Genomic DNA, 21,913 nt, shown 5'->3' with positions numbered 1-21,913 from the left:
AGGAAGCCTGCTTCTTCCTCTCCCACTCTCCCTGCTTGTGTTCCCTCTCTCTCCCTATGTCTCTCTCTGTTAAATAAATAAAAACCTTTAAAAATAAAAATAAACATTAACGATAAATAAATAAATGTTTGATCTTAGGCTACACATGAGTACATACAATTAGAGATATATGATCAGAAATAAAATACAATGAACCCAAATGGACAAAAACCGGAAAAATTTTTAAATTCACCAAGGCTAATCTTATACTGAAATCTCAAATATCTTAATAAAATGAGTATAGGTTTTCCTAATCTAGGTAGAGAAAATCTTAACTGCACTTTTTCTCTGAACTAAATAACCTTTTCCAAACCCAATTTAAGATGCTGCTAATTGTACACTCATTGTAATTAAATGTGAATCCATAACCGTTAAAAATGTATTACATACTTGAGTACTTTACATTTTATGACTGGAAAAAATTTTTTAGCATTTGTAGTGATTAAGTAAGTAATTATAAAAGGTCAGTATCATTTAGTTTATGATCTTTTTCTGACTGAAAACAATGGCCACATAATGTTATCAAACTACTAAGTAAATATAACACCAGTCCATAGGAGAATGCTTCTTTTGTTTTCAACAGTGAATAAGCATGGGAAAACAAGAGATGATGCTATAAATCATTTAGAAGATCTTATAGAAAAAGTGAGTTTTTATGTTTTATTTTCTATATAAGCTATCAAAAAGATAAAGATAGAACACAATGTACATTCAAAATCACCTTCCCTCTTAAAGTTTAAATCCATACGTCATCTTCATAATGAAGACATTTAATAATTCAGGAGAGGTTCTGTAGTAGAACAGAATTTTCTGCAAGGATAACACTTCCATTCTAAAAATTTTTAAACCAGGGGGTGCATGGGTGGCTCAGTTAAGCCTCTGCCTTCGGCTCAGGTCATGATCTCAGGGTCCTGGGATCGAGCCCCGCATCGGGCTCTCTGCTCAACGGGGAGCCTGCTTTCCCCTCTCTCTGCCTGCCTCTCTGCCTACTTATGATCTCTCTCTCTCTCTGTCGAATAAATAAATAAACTCTTTTAAAAATAAATAAATAAAATTTTTAAACCAGAATAAATGGCACAAGAAAAAAATCTGATTTAAGTATATATATGCAGTAATCCTAGTCCTTTCAAATGGAGATGCAACACTATATCCTTTTGTTAGTGTCTTTTTGTCTTATACTTTTAAATGTTTAAAATATTAAACATTTTAATATTAATTTTTATTTTTGATATTTTAATATGTTAATATTTTTAAATACTTAATGTTTTTAAGGGATAGAAAATGTGGTCAAAGCTGGAGTTAATAAAAATTAGAAAAAAAATACACATCGTGTCTTGACAAACATGTTGGCCAACCCTGAAAATACCCTTACTAAGTCTTGGCTCTTTCTCCCTGGTGTGCTCTTGGGGTCTGGTTTTCTCAGAGGATGCCTGGATGCCCAAGACCAAGTTTAAATTCTAGGTTACTGGTGCAAATATAGAGGTCACCATAATGTGCAACATGACCCTTGCTGCCTATGAACATGAACCAGCCCAATATTTGGGTGGTTTTATTTTAAAGTGCTTAAAACTCGCCTGAGAGCTCTACCTCTGATGTCTTCTCTAATGGTAAGTAAGTTTCCCTCTTACTTCCAGGTTGTAAGGAGGCGCTTAAAGGAAGAAACCATGGCCCATGTGAATAATATCTACCACTCTCTGTAGTTATACATTACAGGCCTGGATTTAATTAAGAAGTTCCATTTATCTAGGTTGAAATGATAGCTACAAAAAGAAGGGGGAAAATGTGTGGAAAGAAAACATGTACATTTCCTTGTGAAACATGAAGATACGCTGGGATCTCAGATAATGAGACTAATTTAAAATAGAAGTTATTTCTGGCAAAGTACCATCAATATTAATTACCCTATTTATCGTCTAGATTTTTCTTATTTATAGAGGATACAAAAAGAGGGGACAAGGTCAATAGTACCTCAGGGCAATAAAGATGAAGTCAAAAGGGAAAGGCAAAACAAAAAGGATGTTTATATGCAACATTTGTGCTGCTACAAATGAAGTGAGAAGGCTCAGAGATTGGAGGGCATTATAAATATCTTTGATGATTTATGCCATAGAAATCTCATGCACTTTAAATACAAATTAAACTGTCAAAGAAATGTAAAATAAGACAGTAAGGTGTGTTACTTACTCTCTCAGCACAGCATACCATATGGGGATGGGCAACAAACAATATACGTAGTAAGTCCAGGGACAGTCTTGAATCAGAAGGAAAAATGCTACTAAAACACCAAGAGCTGTAAAACTACATGCCAGGAGGTGGCTTGGTTTCTGAAAATCAAACAGAACATTAAAACACTTCTAAATTCATATTAATTGATAGGTTTTTAAAACCATACCACTACCTGATTAATTGAAGAACTGCATTAAAAATTTTTTTTGTCATTGGAGAAGTATCATTACAGAGAAAAAAGCTGGATATCCTGGCATTGCTGTAATTTAAAGGTGATCGTGTTCCTCTAGTTTGTTTGCAAGTAACTTGTTTGGAACTCTGAACATATTTCTCTTTAGTAACAATCTTAAAAATGTTGACTGAGCTCCCTGACCAGCTCACAGAAGCCCATTTAACGCACAATAAACTGTGGGACTTAATCTTCTTTTGGAACAATGCTTCTGTCTATTCAAACTCCAATTTGACATGCTGCCCACGCTCCTCTCCCCACTGCCCAACCACAGTGTGTTCATTCAGTCATATCTTCTCTTCCCAACCACCTGCCAGACAAAAAAGGAGTTCCTCAATGTAAGCCACCTGTGATGGCCTCCATGGGCCACGAGGGCCCATGGGTGCTCTGGGCCAGGAGTAATGAAGCAAGCTTCAGGGACAGATATTCCAGTGACTGGAAAAAGAATGTATCTACGGAAAGCTGGGACAGCACCAGAGGAAAAAACCAGGAATGGAGGAGTAATACGGCATTACCTTTTGTCTGTCCTCGTTTTGTCTCTGTTTTCCTCTTGCATTGCTAGCCAAAGCTAAGTAAGGTGAGAATTAAGAATTACTCAGTGGAGTAGAGGAATTGCAGAGGAGGGAGACAAGAGATTTTTTTCCTCCCTATAATTCCTCCTTACTGGCATAAAATGTCATCAGAAAGGAAGTAAGAAATAAGGATAAACTAGGACATCGTTGTGAAAAGGGAGGTGAAACACCAGCGGTATGATGAAGAGTTTAGGACTACACAGATCAGAACTCAAAATCTGGCTCAGTCACTTGCTCTGTGTACAACCACACACAACCATGAGCAAAGTACAAAACTGTAGTGATACTTAATTTCATGCCATTTATAAAATGAGAATAATAATTCCATAACTGCTTATCATGGTTGATAATGTTTAGGTTATGCAGAGCTTAGCAAAATGTCTGGAATGTCATTAATGCCTAGTAAATAACCATTGCTTTTATTACCTTCATTTTTACTCTCTCCTCCCTTATTTCTTTGTGTTAGTCCCAAAAGGCACTACAGAAACGTGTAAGTGAGTAACAGCACTGGAGATGGAGATGTGCGAGACAGCAAGGGAGGTCCCACAGCAAGGCACACATCTCCAAGACAAGCGGGTGGCTGGAGTCTACAAGCTGAAGGTGGCCGGGCATGTATTCATTTTAAGAGGTGAGACTGGTTTCACATCATTTTGAGAATCGTAAAATAATAACAAAAGAAGTTGAAAAGAGTACTTTTAAAAACTTCCAGGGATTTTCTGGAGTCAGTATAATATGGTGTAATAATCTAACCCTTTGATACCTAAAATAGATATTACCAATGACATCCGTGTAGGAAATGAAGTCATGAAGAATTCAGTTCAGCTGAAGTAGAGATTGAAAGGCTTTTTAATAATAAGAGTGGGGGGCATTTTCTCCTTTATCATTGACTCCCCACCGCCCCCCCGCCATCAAGACACACCTGATGGTAATGAGCCACGTGGGGGGATTAGGACCAGTTCTTTGTTCAGCAAACACTTACTAAGCTGCACTCTCTATGCTGTGCTCTGTGCTAGGTGCTGGCCTTCAAGGGTTTCGAGCCATACAGGTCGAGATGGTATCATGAGACTTGGTTTAAGGGATTAATATTTGGGGATTTTTATTAGGTAATAGGAAAATAAAGGCAAGCATATGGCAAGATACAGATATTTAGTTCTAAAGCAAGTAACATTTGAACTGGCAAAAAAGCAGAGGAGAAGAGTATCTAGAAGCTACCTGCAGAATACAACGAAGAGGGGCTATAGCAAATTACACTTAAAGAAAAGAAGATATTCACTGCCTGTAATGGTGATAAATTAAAAACGACTTGTTTAATTTGGATGACAATGTCATGGAGAAGGTACATAAATTTTGGAGTCAGACCTAAATTTAATTCCAATGCTGTCCTCATAGTTGCCCATCCCTTTGACTAACCCATTTAGTCTAAAGCCCTGTTTCCTCAGCTGGCAATGAGGATCATATCTGTTGCAAACCCATGGCTCCCTCCCCCGCAGGCCCTCTATACTCAGGAACTCAGGAGGCCATACTACCTCCCTCCTCAGCTGGCCCATGCTGCTCTCCCTATGTGTCCTCTTCCCTTTTCCTACTGAGCTATCCTATTCACCCTTTAAGACTTCACTTTGGGGGCACCTGGGTGGCTTAGTTGGTTAAGCATCTGCCTTTGGCTTAGGTCATGATCAAGGGTCCTGGGATCAAGCCCCCCATTGGGCTCTCTGCTCAGTGGGGAGTCTGCTTCTCCCTCTCCCTTTGCCTCCCACCCCCTGCTTGTGCTCGCGCTCTCTCTCTCAAATACATAAATAAAAACTTTCAAAAAAAAAAAAAAAAGACTTCACTTTGGCAACAACGTTCCCTGCGAAGCCTCCCTACACCCCACTGCAGGCACCGCATTCTAACACATGCACCGCTGGGCACGGCTGGGCTTCATCTGACCTCCTAGCTGCTCTCCAGGCCTGCCTTCAGTTAAGGCTAGGGACCCACTGGCATTTTACTCTTCCTTCAAAACTGTCAAGACTGCATCTCTTCACTGGGTTATGAACTCTCACCAAAGAGGAATCAGAATGTTTTTGCAAACAAAATGAAAGCGTTCAAAATAGTTTTCATAACCTCAACGGTAATGGTTTTGTATCAGCTTGGCTAGGCGACCGTCCCCAGTTCTCCAAACACTGATCTAGGTGTTGCTGTTAGCATATCTTGTAGATGTGATTAAAGTCCACAATCAGCTGAATTTAAGTAAGGGAGATTATCCTCTGCAATTGGGTTGGGCCTGCTTCAATCAGTTGAAAAGCTTTAAGAGCACAGTGGTGGCTTCCCTATAGAAGAAGTGTAACTAGTGAGTGTAGCTTCGGCTCCTGCCCACCAGCTCCAGTCTGCCCCTCCTGAGGGCCTGACCTATGGACTTGGGACTTGCCTAACTGCCCCCACAATCACATAAGCCAATTCCTTACACAAAATCTCCTAATGTATAGATCTCACTGGTTCTTTCACTCTGGTTTAATGCTAACGAATGCACCAACTCCTCAGTAATGGTTTGAAGTCTAGAGTCTACCATCTGAGGCCTTGGATTATTTCAGTGTAATCTAAACTATTGGTATGATCTTTCATTAGTCCCTTGAACCAACCTTCTGCATTCTCCCCAAATTGAACTATTTATTTTGAAAGCAGTATGAAAGAGCCTGAATTTAAGTATCAGAAAATGTTAGTTATTTCAGGGCGCCTGGGTGGCTCAGTGGGTTAAGCCGCTGCCTTCGGCTCAGGTCATGATCTCAGGGTCCTGGGATCGAGTCCCGCGTTGGGCTCTCTGCTCAGCAGGGAGCCTGCTTCCCTTCCTCTCTCTCTGCCTACTTGTGATCTCTCTCTGTCAAATAAATAAATAAAATATTTAAAAAAAAAAAAAAGAAAATGTTAGTTATTTCATACCCATGTGTCCTTGAAGAAAACATGTATCTCTCTGAGTCTAAATCCCCCCATCTGTATTTATGAGAATCACAACCACCAAATTTAGAGTAGTGTTAAGCTTAATTGAATAACACATGTAAAGCACCCCAGACAGTCCTGGGATACTGGGGCTCAATAAATATTCCTTATTATCCCAGCATAATCATACATTTTCCCAACTCTGCCTCTGTTTATATCATTCAATTTGCTTCGATTCTCATCTGCTCCCTATACTTGTTAAATTTCCACCAGGACTTACATTTTCCTGTTATCATCACCCTCGCTAAAGTGAGCTCCTCTCTTTTTAAAATACAATGGTCTTTGTATCACAAACAATATATACTGAAGTTGTTAAATGTTAAAACTGTCTTTTCCAATGTCGTGTAGTATAGTGACCTACATCTGACAAGGTGATTATGTGGGTACATCTCTTACCTACTTTACTTAATTCCAGGCTCCTTGAGGGCAGAATCTGGATTTTATATTTTTTTGGACAGCCTAGGCAGTAGCTCGCATAATACTCTACACTCAATTAAACATTCACTGCATTATCAGATGCATGAATACAGAGAACTATCAGCCATGAAACTGTGTTGATTCATCAATCTAAAGACTTCATTATCTTTTCTCAACTATTCTCCGAATATCAAAATAAACATGAAAAAGCAGTGTCTGGCCCAAGACTGTTTTGAATTCAAATCTCAATTCCTCTACATCCTAGCTCAGTGGCCTTTTGAAAAATACTTAAACAGCTTTGTTTTCCTCTTTTGTAAAACAAAATTATAATGCCTACTTCTAGCATTATAGTACCCAGCAGAATGCCATTGCTAAAACACAGCTGGTTCTGTTTCTTTTGGTACCATGTCAAAAATTATTCTTGTCGTTGTCCATTTTACATACATTTAAATAATGAAAATTACTTGAGGGAAAATGTTAAGATGCACTAAAGCACTATAAAAAACTGGAATAGGGGTGCCTGAGTGGCTCAGTGGGTTAACCCTCTGACTTCAGCCCAGGTCATGAACTCAGGGTCCTGGGATTGAGCCCCGCATCAGGTTCTCTGCTCGGCGGGGAGCCTGCTTCCCCCTCTCTCTGCCTGCTGCTCTGCCTACTTGTGATCTCTCTCCCTCTGTCAAATAAATAAGTAAAATCTTAAAAAAAAAAAAAACTGGAATAAACACTACTGTTCTTCCTTCCCTCGTTACAGAAAAATGAAATATAAAATTGGAAAAAGCTACTACTGGAAATGTTTGCAGACTGTTAGTATCAATAATATATCATCCAGGTATATTACTTTATAGAGGATTTGGACACAGTAATAATCATTCGAATGAAGTAAAGGAAATGGAAATGGCATATTCTCCCTAATAAATGATAATTGGCAATATATTTTAAAAGAGTATAGTATTTTAATGTAGTAAAACCATATATGTGCTTTTATATTTACTCAGTTATATGAAGTACTATTAAAGTTTTTTTTTTTTTTATTGAAAGTACAGTAAATTACTTAATTCTTAAAACCAGGATTCTTAAAACAAGGATAAATAGAAAGTTCTGAGAATTTGCATTAAGAATTTCAGAAAGTTGCAAGAAGGTAAGAATAGTTCCAGAAAAGCTCATATATTATTTTTAAAGGGGCATTTTTAGTAAGTGATTTTATTGCTTTCTAGCTTCTAAACTTTTGATAGCAGGTAAAATTAAATATATTGCTTTGAAGTCGTTTTCTGACCACCTGTACTAGAAAGATATGGGATGCTTATAACATGCTAAATAATTATTAAAAGGAATAGAAAATCAACAGTTAATGTCATAGAAGGATTTAAATTGTAAGTTATCTTTATAGCCCTCTTAAGTTACAGGGCCATTATTATTAATATACCCTTTCCCCAACCAGAGAAATAAAGATAACTGAGAAAAAAAAAAAAAAAGACTCAAAACGACAAAAGCCAATGAAAGGTAAGAGTCAGCTTAGTACGATTTGCACATCGTATGAACTCGTAACAGCTGATTTGATTCAATTTCTTTCCCCGGTCCTAGTGATTTTACACCATTATCTGAATCTTCATTATATTTTCGGAACATACCTTAACTTCTTTGCTGACACCTCTGGTAAGGTTGGAATGAGACTTGATGATCAACAAAGAAGCATAAGACGTCCATCCCACAAAACCAAGAACAACATTGACACCCAAGAAGAATCTGTCATAAGTATGATAATAGGACAAGCCTTTCAGTGCAAGATGAATCAGCTCCTTGCAAAGGGAGACCTATGGAGAAAGGAAAACATAACTTGCCACATGGGAAGAACCAGAAAACCCAAGTTTTAAGGGCAAAAAATTTGTTAAAATTAGAGTGTATAACTGTAAATGATGGGTCAAGAATAGATTTTAATTACTCAAGGATCTTCTTGGAAAGTACAAGAAAAATTCCTGAATAGAATGATTTTGAATCTTGGTAAGGAAGGGCATTTTCAGTGTAAACTATGATTTGTGTAGTGATTTAAAATGATTCACTTTGTGGAAATATCTACTGGTGACATACATACAAAAAAAAGAAATGAAGTTTCTCTAATATTGATCCCAAATAGCAGAGATATCCACATTTGTATCAAGTTTTATTTTCTCATACCAGATTACCCACGTACGTCAGTTATAAAGCATCACTAAAACAGAAAAACAATAGCTCCCTGTTTTAAAACCATAACAAAATGAGCATTAGAAATGCACAGTATTTTGCTTAGGCAATCTGAGAAACTGAAAATAGAACTCTCTCCTTCTTTAAAATTATGACCATTTAATAAAAAGAAAATTAATGGAAAACATAGTGGGGTAGTTGTTGAGGACTTCAGTATGAATCGTTAGACTTCTGATAGTGGATAGATAATGTCAAATGTAATAAATGTATGTCATGTTCTGAAATGTTATGCACTTTAGTAGGATTACAGAAAATTGGGAATCTACTTTCTCATTAAAGAAAATGGCAATTGTTCATTTTTAATGCTAACCTAAAAAAGTTTACCCCGATAATATCTGAAATAACAGAAGCATTCCAGGCTAAAGCAGCTACTTAGAAAATTCAGTCCTTCCTTAATGGTTTAGGAAAGCTCCCGGGCCTGCCACTTTGCTCTCCATCGTGCACCTTGCCCCTCCCCACACCCAAAACGACGACTAGCTATTTATATAGACAAGGCCTGCGTACTTACTGCTTCATCATGCTTTCTCTGCTTTATATATGATCTTGCTTTTCTTAAAATGTTTAGCTGTTTAGATTCAGAAAGCAACCTGCAAAATAAAAGGTTAGGTTTAAAATGTTTCCTGATTTCAGTGATATATTTTTTTCTTAACTGAAAAATAAAAGGACGGTGATGGTTGAGAAAATAAAGAAATGAAACAAAACAAAACAAGGAAATAAAGAAACCAAAAGCTAATTGTAATCTTGCTCATTATCTGAACTCTCCCAAAAAACAGCTTTGGTTAAACTTCGTTTTCTTGACTCCCAAGTTTCAACTCCACACCACACTTACGAGAGTCATATGATCCATCATTTTGGAGATCTGGAATACTCTAGATAACAAAGAAATTCTGACTAAATCAATGTAATTAGTGGAACAGCAAATTAGTGGCGTGGTTTCACTGCTCAGCAGTCCTGTGCTCATCTGCACACAACAGACAAGGCAAATCCCTTTTGGCTCTCTGTTCCCTGGAGCTACACAGGGCCTGAGAATTGTCAGAAACTCCAGGCAGTCCAAACCAACAATGACAGTTAGAAAATAATTTGAATCTCCTTGCCATTCTTACATACACCATATACGTTTTCTGTTCCCTTACCTTTCGTTTCTCTTTATGTCATTTCCTTGTCCTTATTTTTACCACATAACATTTCTTAAACCTGCTTGTGTGTAAAAGATTTTTGTTATATTCTTTATTTTTTTTTTCAGCACGTTTGAAGAGAGATATATATGAAAGTTGTATGAGAAACTGCAACTTTGCCTCCAGGGAAAAAGACTAAGACTAGAACTCAGGAGCAGTAACATTTTATTATTGCTTATATAATTTTCATTGTGTATATACATTACTTTTTCATTCATATTTTACTAATGAGCTTTTATTTTTTAAGAAAATAATTAAAACATTAAAGTTTAAGCACAGTTTCTAGCTATGATGGAAAAGCTTGCATATATCAATGCTCCCACCAGGAACAACTAGAAAGCCTGATAAAATAAAATTAAAAATCACTTTGAAGGTGCTGGAGAGCTGCCGAGACCATCAAGAATTGAAGAGTTAAGATCCTAGAGAGAAGCAAACCAGAGAAGTAGACCAGCATTCTACAAAGTGTAACATTTAGAGCATCTGCCATACTTATTTTGGGCAAAAGGCTGAGAACTTGGGCATACAGCTGATACCAGGAGGTAGAGAACCCAATAGAGCCTTTGGTAATCCTATTAAGGCTGCAGAGATAAAACATAAAATCTGTGGCTGCTAATGCAGCCAGGACTTGAGGAAACAAATAAGAGAGTAAAATACAATTTTCATTCTGGATTTAAAAAAAAAAAACCAACACACAAATAAAAAGCTATCTGGAATTTACTTAAACTAATTTAATACAGATTCTGAGGTGAAGTCTTAGGGAACTTTTATAAGCGACAACTTCTTTTCTACTCTATGTGGAGAATTCAGGTAAAGAAACAAAGGTCATGTCCTGGTGAGAAGGGGAATAAGCTGGGCATCCAGCAAATTCTTCAGCTGTGCAGGACAACAGAACAAGAAGCGTTGAAGAAAGCCCCTGAAAGAAAGGACAGAAGTTTTGGCAGTGTCAGGATATAGAAGAGAAGAGACAAAAAGTGGTGTTCAAGAGCCACTAAGGAAGGACTCTGGATAACAAACGCCTTCCACTGAGATCCCTGGGAGGCTACACTCTAAGAGCAGACACAGACCAGAGGATAGGGAAGACGACAGACTTAACACAGCCTTGAGGCAGCTGCCACTCTGGGCCTGTCAGGATAAGATGAAACCTCTCTGGAGAATGAGATAATCCAGACCTTCCAAAACTTTTACTATACAATGATAAGCATTCATCTAAAAATCACCAGACTCAACAACAGGACCGAATGAAAAAAGACAGCGGAGGCTGACTCACAAATCACGAGCTTACGGGTGGTATTATCAGGTCCACCTGAAAATAACTGTGGTTAATACATTCAATAATAAAAAGCAAAATAGAAAACTGCACTGAAGAACTGGAATCTATTTTTTAAAATTAATTGAAATGGAAGGGCGCCTGAGTGGCTCAGTGGGTTAAGCCTCTGCTTTTGCTTTATGATGTCAGTGTCCTGGGATCAAGCCCCACATAGGGCTATCTGCTCAGCAGGGAGCCTGCTTCCCCCCACCCCACTACCTGCCTCTCTGCCTACTTGTGATCTGTCAAATGAATAAATAAAATATTTTTTAAAAATTAAAAAAATGAAATAGAAATTCTACAACTGAAAAAAATGTACTAACTGAGACTCAGAACTCAGTAGCAGCAAACCGGACAAACTAGGAAAGAGAGTTGGTGTATCAGAAGACAGGTCACCAGAAAATGTCCTGCCTGAACTTTGAAGAGCAGAAAGAATGAAAAGCACAGAAAAGACTATTTAAAAACCCCCAAACAACATACAAGTCATTGTGAATAGCCCTAATATTTATACATGTAATTAGAATCCTATAGAGGGAAGGAGAGAGAATTTGGCAGAAGTAATATTTGATGATAATGGTGACAGCGTGTGTCTACATAGTAATGTGTATGAAAAATTTTCCTTATTGACTAAATTTTTTACATTGAAAACATCGTTTTAAAACGATCTATTACCAGCACGTCATACTTCAGTAAAAAGAAAAAAAGAATGAGTACTAATTGTGCACATTTCTCTGCTGTGATTGCTACTATTCCAACTTCTTTCAGTTATTTGAACACTGCAGAAGAAATAAACCATGTTTAGGATTATTAAGAATTTTATCATCAATTATTAAGGGTGACTAGTGTTTGGAGGAAAAAGATCTCCTTAAAATGCTGCCCTCTGAAGTATTTATCTTCCACATCTCTTCAGATTTTTATTACAAAATATTTTGCTTGCATTTATTCATGATATTTTAGAGATAGCTAGTGATATCTAGCCTATTGCTTTTTAGAACATCTATTTAGATTAAAGGAAAAATATTTGAAGAAGATAAAGACAGAGAAGGGTTAAGGTATTTCTAGAATAATCTGTGTTCCTTTACACTGACCATTGATATAGAATCTTATTTTCATCTTTTAAGTCATAACTGAGTAAATAAACATTTTCTATGTATGTATGTGATATATAAAAGTTACTTTTTTTAAAAGAAGAATATCAGTTTTGAAAGAGAAAATTGCATTTCTAATAAATAATTAGTAAGCCAGGTGGGTGAAGTGGTAGAAAGAGTCCCATTAAAATCAGTATTTAAATTTGGTCTAAGGGAGGAATTTTAATCCACATCAGCCAAAAGAAACAAACATATTAAAAAGAACCCAAACAGCTTTTGCCATTTTGGTAGAAAACATATTACAATATTTCGTTAAAGTTTAACTATCCCAAGTTTATACAGTGACTTTTAAGTAAAAGTGAACAGCTATTTTTGCTTTGGTTGGCAAGGCATAATATTTCTTTCCCATTTCATTTTCTTCTGAAATACTCCTTAAGAGACCTTTCTTGTTCTTTTCTCATTTCATGTAATTGTTTTCCTTTAAAGTTATTCTGACCTTACTTTGTCCTCTATAGTCTACAGTTTTCAAATACAAAGTGTTATTTCCTCCCTTTTGAGGTACTAAGATGTAGGCAAAACTTTTATGCCTCTCCTAGTCATGTAGCGCCACCTTCTGGTTATCCCTTGGCATAGCACGAGGCTTGAGTTTGTTGAGTTGTACTTGTCAGAATAGGTTATTTCATGACTTTACTTTTTCTCTAGAGGTCTTTAAGATATAAAAGATAATGTCTACTTAATTTTTAAAGAATAGGATAACATAGGATATCCAATTACCAAATGGATCCATTGGACTCTTTTACAAGTGTAAGATATGTTAAAGGATCTTAGCAATTAATTTTTCTCACATCTTAAAATGTTTGCTATTTCATCACCCCAGGAATTATTACGTTATCCATAAATTATTCAAGCTAGACAAGACTAAATAAGACAATGGAAGAATGGTGGAGAGATATCATTAAACTAAAATCTAGTGATGCTGGTGAAATTGATCATATTAAGTAAAATCTCAAAACTATGACTTCGCATGTCAATATCCTAGATAAATTTTCTCAAACTTAAGAATTGATGAGTGAATTATATATTTCTAAGAAGCAAAAGGGAAATATGTTACTTATTCAAGAGGGAAGGGTTTCACTGAACACCTGTCTGCAACAAAAACTTGAACTGTTTTGCAAAAAGGATCTGTGACAACTGTATTCTTTCATCTATTAGGATGTTTATATGCCACCATTTACTTGATACAGTTTCTAAGTGGATAATGCTAATATTAAGTGTATACATAAAGGTGACTGGAAGAAAACAGATGGTGTAAACATGAGTAAATTCACTGGATTAGAGAAAAATAGAGAGTCCCCTGTACTCAGACAGTAAATGGCAATAATTGCTTTTGCTGGGATACTGAACATATGTAATAAAAAGAAGATACAACTCATAACAAATAAATTACGCAGGAATAAAACAATGAAAAATGTATATTATGGGGAAACCATAAAATTTTACTTAAGGACATAACGGAGGATATAAATAAGTAAATGTTGGGTAGTAATACTTTATATTGTAGAAATGTCAATCCTCACCAAATTACTTCCTAAATATAGTATAATAACCAAAGAATTTTTCTAATAACTCAAGATACTGATTCTAATATTTATACAGAAGAATACATTACTTTACTGATGCCCATTATTTTTATGATCTCACTTGATCATTTGTGCTGGTGATTAAAATACTTATTCATTTTGTTCTTTTTAAAAATATATGCTTTATCAAAGTACTATAGGTACATAATTTAAAAAAAAAACAGCACAGAGGACATAAGACAACCAACAAACCCCTACCCCACCCTTCTCATCTCTCAGTTCCCCAACCCAGAGACAAAAACTTTTACACCTATTTTTGTTATTCTGGTAGTCACCTCCATGTTTCTTAATAATATGCTTTTATTGCTATTTCTTGACTAAATGACCTGAGGCATTTTCTGTGGACTCCGCACTGACTCTGCCTGTTCCCGCTGTCTCCTCCCCACCCATATGGTTATATTACTATCTTTACGTCTTCTGTTTGCTACATTGGTCACTTTATTTGTCAAAGGATTTTATTTATTTATTTGAGAGAGAGAGAGAGAGAGAACAAGCAGGGGGAGTGAGAGGGAGAGGGAGAAGCAGGCTCCCACCAAACAGGGAGCCCAATGTGGGGCTCAATCTCAGGACTCTGAGACCGTGACCTGAGCCAAAGGAAGACACTTAACCAACTGAGCCACCCAGGTGCCCCTGTTCACTTCATTTTTAAGCAAGCTGTACCCCCAACATGGGGCTTGAATTCACGATCCCTGGATCAAGAGTCACACGCTCTATCAACTAAGTAAGCCAGGCGCCCCTACATTGGTCACTTTAGTAATGTAATACCTACATCTCTGTCTTACTTTCTCAACTATATCCAGAATTTCCATGTTCTATTTTATGAGAACAATAGCATCACTACTATTCCACTTACATTTCTTTCCTTCTCTGCCTTCCAACTTGTAACCCTTACATGGACACTGACAAGATGGGGAACATTTACATTCTGTTCTGAAATTGCAATTAAGTCTTCCTTGCTTTGTCTAAGGTTTGACTCTAGAAACTGAAAACCAGTATTTGCTCTATTATGGGTATTTAAATACTGTTCACTGAGTAGCTAAGTTTTATGCTATGATTAGATTTTCTTGCCTATTTCATTGAAGCTTTAATCTATGTGCCACTGTTCAAATGAATTCTCTTTCTCATCCTCCCAGCAGCTGTTCGAAATCACCTGACATATTAGGTTGCTTCATGTTTGAAGCAGGCTTTCTTGTACAAAATATTTTCTTTTCCCCGAAGTTTCCACTTGTCCTTGTTTCAGAGGATAAAGAAATGTACGCCATCCATGTGTGTCATCATGTTTCCTCCAGCTTCTTATCCAATCCATATATTAAAATTCATTTCATTTGGCTATTCTCACTTGGAGGGTTTGTCTCCCAGTTGTTCTATTCTTGTACAATGTATTATTCTGTACATTTTTAGTTGCATTTCTCTTTTTAAAATTTGCATTTTGAACTCTTTCTCTTTGGCAAAGTGTGGGCTTTTTTTGTTTTACGGATACAATAGCTTCTCGGATATTTCTGAGAACTTTAACATTTTTAGGTTCTTTTCTATGCCTTAAATTATTTTCTCAGGAGTCAGTTCTTCATGTGCTCTCAGGTACTTCTTGGTCATATTGCAGGCTTTTGATAAATGGTGATTTTCAGCCAGAGGTGCACAAGCAGGCCTGGGAGCTTTGCTCAGAGTGGGTGACCACTGGGGAGGAATCAAGCATGCTGCAGGCCCCCCGAGGACATGAGGTCAGCAGTGGCTCTACAGGCAGAAGTTGAGCATCAGAGCACAGTAAGTTCACGGTCAGCCAGTAGGCCTAAGTGGAAGAAGGTAGGCAGTGTGCACTTGAGCCCTATACACAAGAGTACATCTTCCCTGACCAGTCCTTTTAGAATGGCTGGTCTAAACTGAGTCTTGCTTCCAATGTCCTATGTATTTTCTTCATACCAGGAATTGATAATATATTTCTTATTCATTTATTTTATTATGCTCTGACTGTACCACACTACAGATAAACAGATGCATAAGACATGTATATGAGATAAGATGGGGTAAGTTCCAATGAGTAAAGACTTGGTTTATAGTCTTTATAAGTACATAATAATCTTACAATTAGGGACACTCTCCAAAGGTAATTCTACCTTTGATATATATTATATAATATTTAGGGTAATTAATTTCATATGATAATAAGTTGCAAAGCCCTAATTTTGCTTTTTTTTTAAATTTTTTAAAAGATTTTATTTATTTATTTGACAGACAGAGATAACAAGCAGGCAGAGACAGGCAGAGAGAGAGAGAGGGAAGCAGACTCCCTGCTGAGCAGAGAGCCCGATGTGGGGCTCGATCCCAAGACCATGAGATCATGACCTGAGCTGAAGGCAGAGGCTTACTTAACCCACTGAGCCACCCATATGGCCCTTGTTTGTTTTTTTTTTATCTTCTATTCACACAAATACACACACACAAAGTCAAGGAGGTAATCACATTATTCAGAGAGTAGGGCAATACTTAAGCCTTTCTAGTTTATGAATACCACACTAGCACTACAGAAGTTGTCAAAAATAACCAATGAAGTCATTCAAATGCATTCCTAACACCCACATTTCAAGGAGTTTCTGTGTATTTTGGTCAAGACCAAATCCTTCATAATTAAATGCAAATCCTTGCTAGTTGAAAATGACCCTTGAGGAGGAGGAACAAAGAACGCTGAATAAAGCACCCCACTTCACCTCAGAAGTGCGGAGCCAGGGCTGTGACTCATATCTCCCCTCTACTAATCTAAGGAAGAGAGATATAGGACAGCAAAACCCTGCTGCCCACCACAGGCTGCTCTCTTCCTCACCCATCCAGTAGTTATCAAGGTCTCCCAGAATTGTGTCATGGGCTTTTTCTTGTCACTTTCTAAGTTCTCCTAGGGCCTCCTACATGTGCAACAGTTAACACCACCATGCTGATATCTCCAATCTACGCAAACAACTTTCATCTCTATGTAGAGATCCAAGTCCCTAACTTCTTACATAAATTTTATTTCTAACTAATTTCCAATTAGTTCTAACTAATTAATTGATATCTTTGATGTAGGCTAAACTCAGAAGCATTCATCCTTGCCCATAAAACCATCTCATCTTTCTTTCTACAAGCCATAATGGTAACACCATCTCCCAATCAACCAAACCAAGACTCCCCACACCTTCCCAGGCAGGCCCTGTTCAATGATCTTAATGTCTCCCACATCTCTCCGGGCTCCTTTATCTCCTTTGTTAGCCATTCAAAAGCATCGGGCAACTGGCCCATTATTTACAAAAATAATAGAAGAGGCTTTTGTTTTGGAGTCTGCACTAATATAAACAAAAAAGACAAAGTTTCTAAGTATTCTATCCTGTCAGTAGTACTCAAACTCATTAAAAAATTCCTTCTACAAGTTAATAAAAAATATGAGACTTACTTAAATGGTGTGAAAAAAACCGGCAAAATAGCTTCTTTTTTCTGGGTCATTTTCACCTGGGAACCAGATAGAAAAATATTTTAATATATTATAAATGAGAAAAAAATTAGTTTCATTTTAAAATACAAACATCATTAAAATGTCTCATTGGGGATACTTATTACTTTGAAACTAAATGAAATTTTATGTTACTACATTACTCCATAAATATTTAAACAGAAATTTCAATTATCATACTATCACAATAACCTGAGACTTAATCATACCAAGCTTCTTGCAAAATAACATATTGTAATGTAATTAATACTTCTTTTACTCTTAGAAAACAAAACAAGCTGCATTAACAGTATTAAGGATAACAAATTTTCCTTTAAATTGTCACTTCTTCACTTAGCTTAATGTATATGGTAATGTACATGAAATGATGACAAATGTTGCAATCTCTACTACTACTTCTGTGGGGCAAATTCCAATCAACAGAGTTAGAGCGCAGTCTTTATAAGCATATGTGATAGTCTTACAATTAGAGATATTTATCAAAGGTAATTTTACACCTCAAACTCATTCATGGAATGTGTACCTCACAAATGTTAAAATTTATGACACTAGTCAAATACACAAAATTTAAAGATAATAAACTACAGAAAATAATTTCTTAAAACACAGAATCAAATATTTTCACTTAATATATTTGGTTTTAAAGTTGTAGTAGTATCCATCATCGTGTGTGTCTTATTTTACCTTGAATTGTTCAAGAATCTGCATTGCGTTTGTAAACATGCTCTCTGCCCTGAAGAGATCAGTGTTGTTAAGATAATCTATAGGAAGGATACCCTGTAAACAATAAACACTGGTTTAATATTAGTATTAATATTATTAGCATACTATTATTAGTATTAATAGCTCAAGCTATTCTTATAAAACAAAATAGACTTATAAAGAAGCACTAAAGACAAGACAGGTAGATGAATAACTTACTGAAATAATTAAGCAAAATATCTTTTTAAAAATCGTAATTGAAAAATGTTCTATTATTTTTTCTACAAAGTAGATATAATAAGTTGTATAAAGCAAAGAGATGAAACAGGTTCAATAAAACCCAATATCTATCGAAAGACTACTGTGTGCTAGGAAGTGAATGAAATGCTTTGCACACATGAAAAATCACTATGGTGGGCCACAACCAGTATACTTAAGGGGGGAAAAAAAGGCCTAATAAGAAAATTGAGAGTATACCATGCACAGTAAGAGTAAAGACTGTTCTGTGAAACTTTTTTTTCAGTTATACACATACAGTCATAAGTATGACTATAAGGATCATTTTCTCAGAGTTTTGAGTTAGATGACATTTTTTTTTTAAGATTTTATGTATTCACTTGACAGAGATCAAAATAGGCAGAGAGAAAGAAGCAGGCTCCCCGCCGAGCAGAGAGCCTGACACAGGGCTCGATCCCAGGACCCCGGGACCACGACCCGAGCCGAAGGCAGAGGCCCCATCCCACTGAGCCATCCAGGCACCCCAACATAATATTTTTTAAAGTTTCATTTGAAGAGCTAATAAGAATGGCTGGTTGGAATATATATTTTGGCTTGTCAGCATCCAGTTCCCATTCTTTACAGCATTACCATTCTATGTTTAGAAATCTTCCCCACTGTGGAATTTAAGAAACAAAACAGATGAAAACAAGGGAAGGGAAGGAAAACCAAAGTAAGATTAAAAACAGAGAGAGAGAGACAAACCATAAGAGACTCAACTATAGAGAACAAACTGAGGGCTTTGAAGGGGCATTGGAGGGGATGGTTTAAATGGGTGATGGGCATTAAGGAGGGCACTTGTGATGAGCACTAGGTGTTACATGTAAGTGATGAATCACTAAATTCTACTCCTGAATCTAATACTATACCATATGTTAACTAACTTGAATTTAAATAAAATTCTTGGAAGGAAAAAAAAAATTCGCCCCCACTGGATATAATATATTAGGTTTCTGATGGAGTCCCACCTTCCTTTACTGAAGGGTAGACAAATAAGGCCAGCCCACTCAAATGGTAAGCACTGGAATTTGACTCTTGGGAGTCAAGGAACAAAAGGTACAATAGGTGTAAAACTCTCCTCCCCTAGTGATGGTGCCCTGGCTGCAACTGTTTGGTTCTTTCTTCCAAGTCTCTGGTGTTCTCTTAGTTCCTGTTCATTTCTAAACCTGGTTTTTGAGCGCCCCTTTGATTCAACAACCCATCAATATCTTTTTAATAAATCCCCTTTAAATGGATTAAGTTTCTGCTGCTTGTAATAAAAATTATTCATATATTTTTACCAATTATAACTGAAATTTAAAGATAAATTTGTACACATTTTAGAAAAGAAAAAAAAATTTTTTAAAGATTTTATTTATTTATTTGACAGACAGAGATCACAAGTAGGCAGAGAGGCAGGCAGAGAGAGAGAGGAGAAAGCAGGCTCCCCGAAGAGCAGAGATCCCAATGTGGGGCTCGATCCCAGGACCCTTGGATCATGACCTGAGCCGAAGGCAGAGGCTTTAACCCACTGAGCCACCCAGGTGCCCCAGAAAATAAAAAAAACTTTAAAGAAAAACTATTACACCAGTGCTCCATGTTGTAGGTTATATAATACACACACTTATGAAGTATTATTATATACTTAGAGAGGGAAATACAGTTTTAAATGTAACCAAAGATTATTCAGAAAGACATAAAAAAGTAAATTTTACTGTACACTTTTTTTTTTCTGAGAGTTGATAAAAAAATTTTACTCCTTACCACTGAATTAAGGGGAAAGGGAACTCCAATAAGAGAAGCCATCAGTGGTGCAACATCAGCCTACAAACAGAAAAAGTTTAATTCTAAGTTTACAGACACTAATAAGAAAATTAAATAATTTAATGCACTGTATTTTGGACTATAATCATGATGTTCATTATAATCTATTACCTTCAAACATTTAACATATAATAGATATCAACTCTAAAAATATTTGTTACAGCTGTATCAACGTATAAAAAAATAAATTTGAGAGAGCCCCAAATGTAAAACATGCTAAAACAAAAAGTTACCTACCCTGATAGAACTTGACTAGTTTATATAGTAGTTGTTCAGTATCATGCAGAGGACGCCTTAACTAGATAAAAAGTAAATCGCAATAGTACGCGCCGACTCCAGAAAAGTACAGATCAACTAAAGAGAAAGTGTACACCAGGAGGTTCGGCCAGCCACTGAAGTCCAGAAATGATATAACCCCAGCTTCCTGGAGAGTTGTTTGTGCCCTTACCTCCACTTCCCCGACTCCCCATCTCGCCTCAGCCCACTCCAACTTCCTTTATGACCCTTCACCCATCCCAAAGACCACTCCTTAGAGAACTAACATCCTCTGTTTTTCTAAATCTGATTGACTGTTTTTATATTAGTCCTTATAATTTTTCAGGCAGTAAAGTGCTTAGATATCAGAATACCCAGTTCCAAATCCTTGCCTGCAATCTCTGAGACCTTGGGCAGGTTAACTTATCATTTATTTACTTATTTCCTTATCGTTTATTTATTTAAAAAAACTGTCCCTTACAGAGTTATGGCATAATTAAATGAGATTAAATTTATAAAGTACCTGGCACATAATAATCATGCAATAAATGGTAGCTACAAATGCTGTTGTGGTTATTTTAATTACTTGGCCTCTCAGAAGCACTGTGTAGACCATTCCCTTCTCGGCTTCTGTAACACCACACTCCACTGAGTGTCTTCAATTTCACTGTGGCTCTTTTCCAGATACCATCTCTAGTTCCCCATTTAAAGTTGGAGTTTGGTCCCAGGCTCTCAATGCTTCTCACTCTTTACCATCTGGGCTCTCTTTATGAAGTACCAACACAGAAAATTGGAAAACTCCAATGGCCTCTAATCACCTTTTCCCTTTCCCCCAGAGTCCACTGTTGGCCTCTTCTAATCTCTTCTCCATGCTGCAGCCTGAGAAATCCTTTCCCAAAAAGATAGATTATATCACTCCCTAAGCTTCAAATACTTCAATGTCTTCCCCAAGCTTTAGGATTAAGTCCATAGGCCCATAAGACCCTGCGGGATCTAACGCCTACCCAGACATCATACCACAGTCCCGGTTGTTCTATACTGTGATCCTTTAATGTGCCATGTATCCTCTTACCAGAGCTCTGTGTACATGATGCTGCCTCTGCCTGGAAAGGGAGAGGGAGTATCACATGCCTGATAACTCCTACTTATTCTTCGGTCTCAGCTCAATCCTCAATGTCTCAAGAAGGCTTTGTTGACCGTACCGCCTACCAGATACATCCACTCTACACTCTTCCTGGCTTCACAGTCCTCTTTTGTAATACTTCGCATAGCTGTAACTTCACATTTATTTGTATAATAATTTGGTTACTCTCTGTTCTCACCCCAAACTCTAAGCTTCCCAGGGCAGGCATTTTGTCTGCTTTTATTCATCATTATATCCCTTATACATGTTTAATGCTAATGTCTACACAATGTTTAAACACACTATAGACACATATCAATGTTGGTGGAAGGAATGAATAAAGAAATTCTCACCTAATGTAGATTTGAAGTAGGAGCAT

The 21,913-nt window shown here is 36.7% G+C and overlaps 1 protein-coding gene across 1 annotated transcript in view; it reads right to left on the bottom strand.

Moving 5' to 3' along the window:
- PIGN (phosphatidylinositol glycan anchor biosynthesis class N) overlaps window positions 1–21,913 on the bottom strand; it is a 103,518-nt gene that overhangs the window by 50,633 nt on the left and 30,972 nt on the right. The window contains exons 11-16 of the mRNA XM_032872297.1: window positions 20,097–20,156; window positions 18,060–18,152; window positions 17,319–17,374; window positions 9,200–9,278; window positions 8,082–8,264; window positions 2,224–2,363 (exon numbers count right to left, since the gene is read on the bottom strand). Of these exons, the coding sequence (XP_032728188.1) occupies window positions 2,224–2,363; window positions 8,082–8,264; window positions 9,200–9,278; window positions 17,319–17,374; window positions 18,060–18,152; window positions 20,097–20,156 (611 nt within the window). The remainder of the gene's footprint in view (window positions 1–2,223; window positions 2,364–8,081; window positions 8,265–9,199; window positions 9,279–17,318; window positions 17,375–18,059; window positions 18,153–20,096; window positions 20,157–21,913) is intronic.

This window comes from Lontra canadensis, unplaced genomic scaffold, assembly GCF_010015895.1.
Source record: "Lontra canadensis isolate GAN:19392208 unplaced genomic scaffold, GSC_riverotter_1.0 scaffold44, whole genome shotgun sequence".
Taxonomy (NCBI): Eukaryota; Metazoa; Chordata; class Mammalia; order Carnivora; family Mustelidae; genus Lontra; species Lontra canadensis.
Note: the sequence above shows the minus strand (reverse complement) of the source record. Positions and strands in the feature narration are given on the sequence as shown.